At 39.6% G+C, this 10,435-nt stretch overlaps 2 protein-coding genes across 5 annotated transcripts; one reads left to right on the plus strand and one right to left on the minus strand.

The window, feature by feature from the left end:
• Positions 1-131: 131 nt before the first annotated feature.
• LOC130980277 (ATP-dependent RNA helicase SUV3, mitochondrial-like) lies at positions 132-2,891 on the plus strand. 4 transcript variants are annotated; one of them, XR_009086934.1, is made up of 7 exons: positions 132-324; positions 432-916; positions 1,024-1,513; positions 1,602-1,797; positions 1,926-2,003; positions 2,270-2,445; positions 2,608-2,891. XR_009086934.1 is itself a non-coding variant. In XM_057903960.1 (3 exons), exons 1-3 carry the CDS (start codon positions 1,672-1,674, stop codon positions 2,731-2,733), a joined length of 330 nt encoding a protein of 109 aa, XP_057759943.1. In that variant the 5' UTR covers positions 1,603-1,671; the 3' UTR covers positions 2,734-2,891. The 4 variants fall into 4 exon arrangements, 2 of the variants coding, with proteins under 2 accessions (XP_057759943.1, XP_057759944.1); XR_009086933.1 differs by lacking the exon at positions 2,270-2,445; XM_057903960.1 differs by lacking the exons at positions 132-324; positions 432-916; positions 1,024-1,513; positions 2,270-2,445 and having other exon boundaries at positions 1,603-1,797.
• Positions 2,892-3,130: 239 nt separating this feature from the next.
• LOC130981493 (protein BOLA2-like) lies at positions 3,131-10,089 on the minus strand. Its single transcript, XM_057905084.1, has 7 exons — positions 10,007-10,089; positions 9,609-9,695; positions 9,370-9,478; positions 4,629-4,651; positions 4,001-4,543; positions 3,550-3,690; positions 3,131-3,458 (listed from the first exon to the last, which is right to left on the minus strand). Exons 1-5 carry the CDS (start codon positions 10,087-10,089, stop codon positions 4,345-4,347), a joined length of 501 nt encoding a protein of 166 aa, XP_057761067.1. The 3' UTR covers positions 3,131-3,458; positions 3,550-3,690; positions 4,001-4,344.
• Between the last annotated feature and the right edge of the window lie 346 nt (positions 10,090-10,435).

The raw sequence follows: 10,435 nt of genomic DNA on the forward strand, positions 1-10,435 counted from the left end.
GTGCTGTACCAGCGACAAGCCTCGAGTTCTCCAGCGGTGGCCATATTGATGGCGGCACACGCGGTTGTTGGCTCGTTTCGCAGTGGGCGGCGCGCGAGGAAGGAGCAAGGAAGAAGCGCGAGGTGTGACAGAAGGGGAAAAGTCCTGGCGGCGCCGGTAACCACAACCCCTGCTCCAGTGGCGGCGTGTTTGGGCGGCAAAGGAGGGGCTCACCGTGTTGGAGGAAGGTTCTGGAAGGAGGTTGAAGGTGAATCCCTATGTTTTGGAATCCTGGGCTTAACTATATTTGATTTGGGCCCAATCTCTAATGCAGCACAGAATTTTGTAAGTATTGTGCATGTTTTACAAAAATTTGGCATAGGAGCTTACTTTAAGTGGACTCATGTTCTATCTATATATTTGGGCTTAACTCATGTTCTTCACACTCTCAGGTTAATTTGAAACACAGCATTAACTCCATTTCCATCACGCACACTTCGTGAAACACAAACGCAATGAAACACGTGTGCAAAAAAGCTAAGAGCTCAGTTGCGGACTTCCGATGGCGGCTATACCACCACCGCTCATGGCGGCATCGTTTCCCTGGGATCGTGCTGTACCAGCGACAAGCCTCGAGTTCTCCAGCGGTGGCCATATTGATGGCGGCACACGCGGTTGTTGGCTCGTTTCGCAGTGGGTGGCGCGCGAGGAAGGAGCAAGGAAGAAGCGCGAGGTGGTGACAGAAGGGGAAAAAGTCCTGGCGGCGCCGGTAACCACAACCCCTGCTCCAGTGGCGGCGTGTTTGGGCGGCAAAGGAGGGGCTTACCGTGCTGGAGGAAGGTTCTGGAAAGAGGTTGAAGGTGAATCCTTATGTTTTGGAATCCTGGGCTTAACTATATTTGATTTCGGCCCAATCTCTAATGCAGCACAGAATTTTGTAAGTATTGTGCATGTTTTACAAAAATTTGGCATACACGCTTACTTTAAGTGGACTCATGTTCTATCTAGATATTTGGGCTTAACTCATGTTCTTCACACTCTCAGGTTAATTTGAACACAGCATTAACTCCATTTCCATCACGCACACTTCGTGAAACACAAACGCAATGAAACACGTGTGCAAAAGAGCTAAGAGCTCAGTTAGTCAGCACACACTTTCCGTTTTCTGTTGTTAACTTCGAGTTCCGTTGTGCCGTGCTGTATATATACTCATACTTGTAATAATCCAAGGTCCCCACAGTTCCCCAACCTCTCCGCGCATCTTCTCATTCAAATCACCACTTTTGTGATACTTTCCTATTCAAATGCTACCGCCACAGCCTCCTCCTCCTCTTCCTCCCCTCCGCCTCCTCCTCCTCCTCCTCCCCCTCCGCCTCCTCCGTTTGAATGTGCTTTGTGTGGGAAATCTTTTCCCCAAAAAAGAAGTTTAGAGGACCATTGGAGAACCAAGAAGCTTTCAAAGTACAGACACATCTGCGCGTACTGCATTAACAGGTTTGAAACGAAAGCCTCCTTAAAACAACACCTCTGTGAGGTAAGTTCTTCTTTCCATTCTTTATTTTCTTTGTGCAGTGTGTTCATTAATTCATTTTTAATTTAGTTTAATTCATCGTTTCCTGCAGTGCGTTCATTTCCTCCTCCACCACCAGAATCAGTGACGCTTTGCGTCACTCCTAAATTATTTTTTGTTCAATGACCTGGCTATTGGCATCTATGGATACAATCTTCAAAAACAAGATTGTGCACTGCAAATTCTTCTATGAGATGTGGGATACTATTCTTGAATTCTTTATAACATCATCAAGGGCAAGAATTCAGGTCTTTATAAAATCTGTAATATTGTTATAGTCAATTATCCTTTTTGGTGAATTTACTTGCATATTTCATTCACTTGTCTTATATAAACAATGGACTAACTGGTAAAAGTTGGCATTCATATTGTTCAGAAGAAAATTGAGAATCAAGGAAAGCATCTTTGTTCAGTGGTATATGACTCGCCTCCACCAGAAACTCGAACAAGGCAGGTGTGGACTCTTAATTACCTAAGTTTTAATTTCCCTGTTGCCTTTCACTTGTTTCATGGAAATCTGATATTTGAATTTAAAGTTTTACTCTCTCTTTTCATACAAAATTTATGCTATTTGTTTCCTTATTTCGAAAACTTCACGTGTGTCAATAATTGACAATAAATATCATGCTAACCAAAATCAGTTGTGGTCCAGTGTTATTTATAATGGATTGTATTTGGATGCCAACCCTTAAGGATTTTCTGAGTTGAAATTTTAATTAGGACTTCATGCAAGCATGTTCAATGATGCAACAAGTGAGTTTGATGTTCTAGTGGCCAGTGATGCCATTGGAATGGGTCTTAATTTAAAATATCTAGGATCATATTTTCAACGTTGAAGAAGTTTGATGGTTTTGAATTTTGGGACTTGACACTACCTGAAATAAAACAGATTGCAGGTAACACAAGATTCAACTAAGTAGATAGACATCTTTTTGTAAAAAAGAAAAAAAAAGTCAATAATTGTATTTTATGTTAAGTTATTAGAAATTAATCAAATTATATTTTTATATTCTATTCAAATTTGGAGACTTGGATATTTGAATCTTATTTTATTCCAGGGTTTTTGCATGCATATTATTGAAGGGAGAGCTGGTAGATATGGGTCAAATTTTCCTGTTGGAGAAGTAACATGCATAGATGCAGAGGATCTACCCTTGCAAACGATGATGGGTCAAATTTTATAATATTGGTAGATATGGGTCAAATTTTCCTATAGTATTTTTAAAAACGATGATGATAATTAGTAGTTACGACTTAGACTAGTATTATGGTATTTTGCAATGATGATATAATGTGATTGTGGATCTTACATAATACTTTATAAATCAAATTTGATGGTAAATGTTCAATTAGTTTTCTTTAGTAACTTGATTCAAATAGTTAAGGTTATTTATTGATATTTAATTAAAAAAAAGTTGGAACTATATGAACACTTGACACTGTATGAACAAAATTCAAAAAGGAAAATATAACATAGAGAAAGAATGAAAATAGTTGGGCCCAATCAAGCAACTTGAGATACTCAGAGAAATATGTGTGGGAATGGAAAAACTAACTTAATATTCATGTTAATAGTAGGACACATATACATAGAAATTACAAGATACTATGGTATTCAACACTATTTCCATTAAAGCACAATTTAGTATTGCCAGAATCAATTTCTTAATTTAGCATTTGGAGATAAATTTCAAATTGTTCATATATGCATGTGGAATTGTGAACAGAGAAAATGAGATAACTGGATCCAATCAGGAAATGCAGTAGCGCATAGAACTTATCACCTAAGCAGATGAAACATATTACCCAATGACATAAACATGAAATTCTAGCATTACAAACTCCAATTTCCTATAGCAGAATATATGACAAACCTGAAATCATGGCCCCAACTTGAGATGCAATGTGCCTGAAAATTTGGCAAAAGTGAAATTATTATAATAACCGGAAAAATCAGAAAAATCACCTGAATCATAATTTGAAATGTTTTTCTTTCACACCTCATCTATGGCAATGAGACTTAGCAGCCCCCTAGCATAAATCTTTTTCAGCTTTGGCATAAACCCCGCTGTTGCTATCAACTCTGGAGTCACATATGGCAGCCTTGTAGAGGGTTTTCCAGAATCAAGATCGTCATGAATCTTAAAACATAAAACAGAACATTTCAATTTCCTAAACTTGTGAATAAGTGAGGATTTGGTTACAGTCATATAAATGAAATTTACCTAAATTCTTTCCCTCCCCATAAGGACAAAATCACATAAAATCAATGACATTAGAGACAATAAATTCAAAGGGGGCACAACAAAGAAGCTTGAATGTACCAAACACAATGTGCTTTAGAATCAATATAAACCAAACCCACTCTTAATATAAATCTCAGGATCAGAGAAATATATATGTAACCATCTATTCAAACTGATAGACAAAGATAAATATCTTTTTCAAAACCTTCCCAAGAATCATTGGAACCATCATCAGAGCTGAACACTACATCAATTACGCCACTTGGGCTACCAGGGATTTCCTCATACTTTCTCTTCTTCCCCCTACCTCCATTATTATTATATTATTATTTGTCACCTCCACTATGCCATTATAACATTCATCTACATTCTCCTGTACACATGCATTGCAATTAATTAATTAATCTGCATTCTTTGCATCACCACTTACTACTAATCTAATCTATTCTAAGCTGCTCATTATTCATAACTAATATACTAACCTTGTTCATGTTGAGAACTCTAATATTCTTATTTATACCCCATTATTGTAACTGAAAAGACATGATCCTAGGCAGCAGGATTTGCTTGGTTGGAGTCTTGCTGCAGCTGTCTCCACTGCTCTGGGGTGACAGCTTTCTTGACAGAGAGAGCGTGAATCTCTTTCATTTCCTCCTCCAACGCAGCATTCACCATTCGATGCCTCTCCAGTAGCCTCTTGCCTTCGAATTCTTCTGATACAATCTCAACTACGAAACTTGCACCGCATCTGATACCGACATGAATTTTATTAGCTTTTCATCAACAAAACGGTTTAATAGCAAAAAATTCAAAGTAAGGTAAGTTTTTTTTACCCTCCAGATGTATCAACTACTTCCTGAAACAGAAATACAAAAAGTGTAAGAAAATAAAAGAATGCCAAAATTAATAGTTTCCCATGAAACATATCCAGTATAGATAAACAAAATCAAAGGAGTGGCTGTTAGTGGTTGAAAAAAGGAAAAATATTCTAAAAGACCGTTGGGAAGAATTAATTATTAAAAATGACCTTTAATACCAAAATTATTAAGAAGGACCAAATTTTTTTATAATATTTAATAAGAAGAACTAAATCTTTTTATAAGAAGATAAATATATTCTTAACTATTTTTTATTTATTTTGTATAATCTTTAATATATGCTATTTGATTTACAATGTATGAAGATATTTATGAATATTCACTTGGAATTAATTAGTTATTTAATTTAAAAAGAACTATTCTACAAGATTGTTAGAGAGATTTAATTATTAATATATTGATTCTTAATATTTTTTATTTATTTTTTATAATTTTTATATTAAAAATTTTTATTTTTTCTAAAATTTTGATAATTTTTATTATTTATTTATTTATTTATTACTTTTATGATTTTTTGTCTTTTTTTCTTATTAGGTAAAGATCATAAAAATAAAAAAATATATAAAAATAAATATTTAATTAATAAAAATTACTAAAATTTTAAGAAAAATAAAATTTATCAACATAAAAATTATAAAAAATAAATAAAAAATAATTAAAGATATATTTATCTGGGTAAAAAACCATAATAAGCCAACTGGCTCAAAAAATGACGTAAATACGCCAAAGCAAAAATCGTTTCAGCAATAAGCCAGACCGTATTTTTATATAATTCGAACCAGGTTGGTTCGAACTCTATTTGTTAGTAAATCGAACCAGGTGAGTTCGAATTACTATTTTCTGTTGGTAATAAATCGAACCAGCCTGGTTCGAATTATATTTGAAGGTAATTCGAACCAAGGTGGTTCGAATTATAGAGAGAGAAGGTTCGCATGTAATTCGAACCGGGCTGGTTCGAATTACACCAATCATAGTTCGAACCAGGCCGGTTCGAACTATGTGTGAGACTGACTGAGCTGTGTATCTATGGACGAGGCAGATCCGAATCGGCCAAAGAGATGCGGCCTATGTCGCCAACCCGCACACAGTTTAATAAGAAAAAATAAACGCTAAACTGTTTCAAGATTCATTGATCATACAAAATAAATGTCCCAGAACACAAATAAAAAAAAAACATAGGTAAACAGACTATAACATAACAAAAAAAGTACAAACCACTATCATACATGATTGAACTTTAAAGAAAAAAATACATAATTAAAGAAGCCATATTCATTACAACTCGCAACAATCAAACTAAAAGTCATGTGCACTAATGTAAATAATACTGACACTAACAACATGGGAAATAATCTAAATAACTCTAAGACTAGCAAGATGCGCACTACTGTAGATAATGCTAACACTAACAACATGCATACTAATGGTGTCCTGTCTGAGACGAGCCTCCAACCTGTGGGCAACTACGTCGTGTGTGTCCGGGTTGGCGACATAGGCCGCACCTCTTTGGCCGATTCGGATCCGCCTCGTCCATATTCGTCCGTATCCTAGTGGATCTAGGACGACCCTCTCTGGCACGCCTCTTGTCAGGGTCTGGAATCACCGTGGGCCCGTCGTAAGGTGGCCAGAAGCCCTCTGGGATCGGAGGTGTGAATCCCATCCGATACACATTGAAGACCGAGCTAATCTGATAGACGCTGTGAACGTAAGAGGTCCAGGTGACCCGTGAGTATGCACAGCACGCAAGTGCGTGCTGACACGGGAAATGAAGAGCCTGGAAGTACCCGCAGTCACATGTCCGAGAGGCAAGTGATACTCTGTAAGTACCCAAGGAGAAAGAACCAGTCGGAGTGGTCTCTGCTACAGTGAACTCGGAGTTATCCCGGTCATACAGCGTCACCGTGAAGCACCTGGCCGTCCTCATGTTGGCCTCAATACACTTCACCAAATGCTGACTGAATTGTTGTCCTGTTCCCATCTGGGCCTCAGCCTCTCTCCCCTTGCGAACAAACAGTTCCGCAAGCCTACAATATGTTGCCTTCACAAGGGATGCTACAGGGAGATTTCTGATTCCCTTCAGGATAGAGTTCACACACTCGGAGATGTTCGTCGTCATGTGACCGAATCTCCGCCCCTCATCACGATGCTGAGTCCACAACGAGTAATCAATCCGGTTCGCCCACTCACACATCGCCGGATCTTCAGATCGCAGGATATCAAACCAGTAATCAAATTCAACCTCCGTCTTCGCATACGCCGCGTTCACTAGTAGCCTCCTAGCGTCTTTGCCCTTGAATGTTAGGGCAAAGTTAGCCGCTACGTGTCGTATGCAGAATGCACGGTACGCAGATGGCGGTAGCCAACCGCCGTCAGGGGCCTCAAGCGCAGCCTTGATGCCGTTGTGCCTGTCCGATATAACCAGCAGACCAGGCTGCGGGGTCACGTGCTGTCGAAGGTGCGAGAGAAAGAATGTCCAGGATTCCGCATTCTCACCCTCTACTAGTGCGAATGCGACAGGTAGAATGTTGGAGTTCCCGTCCTGTGCAATTGCGATGAGCAACGTCCCCCCATACTTCCCATACAGATGTGTGCCGTCAATGCTCACTAGCGGCTTGCAATGACGGAATGCCTCGATGCACGTCGGGAAAGTCCAGAAAAGCCTGTGAAAGTACGCTTGAGACTCGTCCACTTGTCCTCCAACTCGAACCGGGGTCGTCTTAAGGACGACAACACTACCAGGCATCGTCAGCTGCACACCCAACACCCACCTAGGCAGGTCGTTGTAGGACTCATCCCAGTCACCGTATATGAGGGCAATAGATTTCTGCTTCGCCATCCAAACCCTCCGGTAAGTCGGCCTAAAACCAAAGTGCGCTGCCGTGGCGTTCAGGAGCACCTTGATGCTCACGGATGCATCGGCCCTAACCATTGGCATAATGAACGCCAAAATCACATGATAATCCAAACTCCTGTGGTCACTCAAGATGGATGTGGCCAGGCAAGTGTGAGGTCCATTGTACCGTTTGACCTCCCAAATGCCCTTGCGCTTCCGGAGACTCAGTCGAATCAACCATGTGCACCCATTCCCAAACTCGGAACACTTGCCCACATACCGGCGGTGATCGGACTCCACCACCTTGTACTGTACCCCTCACCGGATGCTGTAAGTCTTCACACTTAAAAGGGCCTCATCTTTATCCTGGAATTGCTGACCAACCTGGAACTCGGTCAGACCAGTAGTCCCTTCCGCATCTCTAGCTCCGAATCCAACAGCGTGCCCTAAAACCCCCTCATGTCTCATGGCGTCCAAGTCCAACGAGGAAAAATGTGGTGGATACTGCTGTGTGCCAGAGCTAGAACCACCTACCTCCAATGCAGGCCCAGTCGCTCCAATATCATCAGCGCTATCATCGTCAATCATATCCGGCTCGACATCATCCTCCTCTTCATCGTCAAAAAAACCGTCTCCTACGCCAACAGGTGCAACTCCCACTAAAGCGTTCGGCAAATTTTCCCTTTCCACTACCTCGTCGCCTTCGGTGCCATTGAGGTCAACAGCGAAAGATGGGGAGGCGACATGTTGGACCGCTGGTTCGTACACAGGGACGGACGAGGAAGCAACGGCAGGCCGGGAACTAGAACCTGCTGCATTCGCTATAGTGTTCGTATTCCTGTTCGAACCGCCGGAGCTGGATACAACATCAACCAGCCGTGCCAACAACTCCGGTGTCCTCACCTCCGAAAACTGCCGCCGACACAGAAACATTACTTGCAAGTCCACATCATTATTAATCGTGAAGCAATCATACTTCACCGTATTCTGTAGCACCGTGACTGGAATGCGATAGAAAAACTTCTTTACCCGCTTCGCACCTTCCAGACCGAGCTTCATTAGCACAGCGCTAACAAGGTCATCATAACTCGTCGTAGATGTTATGACAATACATAGAGGATTCTTATCTGTGAACTTTACTCCGGAACGAGTTTTTCTATTAACAGATCCTCTGTGGTGCACCAAAACCACAAAACTCTCCTCACTAGCCATCCTACTCCCTCTAATGAGACTAACTCACGTTTGGAACCATATATATACAGTCAGTCTGACACATAGTTCGAACTGGCCTGGTTCGAACTATGATTGGTGTAATTCGAACCAGCCCGGTTCGAATTACATGCGAACCTTCTCTCTCTATAATTCGAACCACCTTGGTTCGAATTACCTTCAAATATAATTCGAACCAGGCTGGTTCGATTTATTACCAACAGAAAATAGTAATTCGAACTCACCTGGTTCGATTTACTAACAAATAGAGTTCGAACCAACCTGGTTCGAATTATATAAAAATACGATCTGGCTTATTGCTGAAACGATTTTTGCTTTGGCGTATTTACGTCATTTTTTGAGCCAGTTGGCTTATTATGGTTTTTTACCCTATTTATCTCCTTATAATAAGATTTGATTCGTTTTCTAAAATATTATAAAAAGATTTGGTCTTTCTTAATAATTTTAGTATTAAAGATCCATTTTAATAATTAAATCTTCTTAATGGTCCTTTAGAATAATTTTTCCTTGAAAAAAAGCAAATGAAAGAACCAGAATTCTACTTAGAAAAAATGCAGCGTGGAATGAATGATCAATGATGCAAGAAAGAAACCCTTGGGAGAAGAAATTGAACGAAAACAAGTAGTGACATACCAGGTGAGTAGGGTTGAGTTTGGATTTCAAACAAGATTCAATTTGTAGTTTTTTGCACTTCGAGTTCAAAGAAACTCTAGCATAGAATGGCATGTTAAAATACACAAATCTATTCATGTGAGAAATGATTCATGACAAACAAAAACACACAAAGATAAACCCATTCATCCAGCAATGGAAAATGTACCTCAAATATTACAGAAATTATGATAATCTGGCGCGAAGTTCTCCGCCACGACCGGTTTCTCCGATTGACCCTGGCCATAACCGCAGCTTCCTCTTTGGAAATATACTGCAGCCTCTTCTCGAAATCATCGCTACGTCTTCTGAATATCAGATAATATCAGTGGCTTAAAAATTTCAGATTTTCAAGTAATATACTCTCCGGGTTCAAAATATATGTGGCTTAAAAAAATTGATAAGATAATATCAAGATACCAAATTCTCAAAGTGAAAGATATTTTAGAATAGAGGAAAACAATGGAAAGCATGAGGCATACATGATATGCCCATACAATAGGTTACACGGTTCTTGAAAATATACTACCATGGTACCAATCATATATGATTGTGTATAGTACTTGTGCATCATTAAATGGTGAACAAAGAATTTTGATATTATTATATGAAACAGAACAGGAAGCTAGTAGAACTTACTTCACCACTACTGCTGCTACAAAATGCACATTCTGCTTGTAAATCAGAAGACCGCAAAGGCATTTACAGCCAATAAACTGAATTGATGAAATGCTAATGCAAACTAACCAACCCGACACCAAGGACAGAGGCAGTAAGAATTGACTCTGCAAGGCAAATCAAGGAAATGCCAAATACTAAATGAAATAACAGTATGTTACATTTAAAGAAAAGCTACAGCCATCACAACAATTTGAGGGTTGTATATAAAGAAGCATATACTATGGAGAAATGAAAGGAAAGAATTGTAAAAACTCAAAAAAAAAAAAATCACCTACAAGACAAGCATGACCTTCTCCTTCTGCAGTGAGTCAGTGAAGAAAAAAAACAAAAGTGAGTCAGTGAAGAAAAACAAAACACATTCTTGTAA

This window comes from Arachis stenosperma, chromosome 5 (assembly GCF_014773155.1).
Source record: "Arachis stenosperma cultivar V10309 chromosome 5, arast.V10309.gnm1.PFL2, whole genome shotgun sequence".
Classification (NCBI taxonomy): domain Eukaryota; kingdom Viridiplantae; phylum Streptophyta; class Magnoliopsida; order Fabales; family Fabaceae; genus Arachis; species Arachis stenosperma.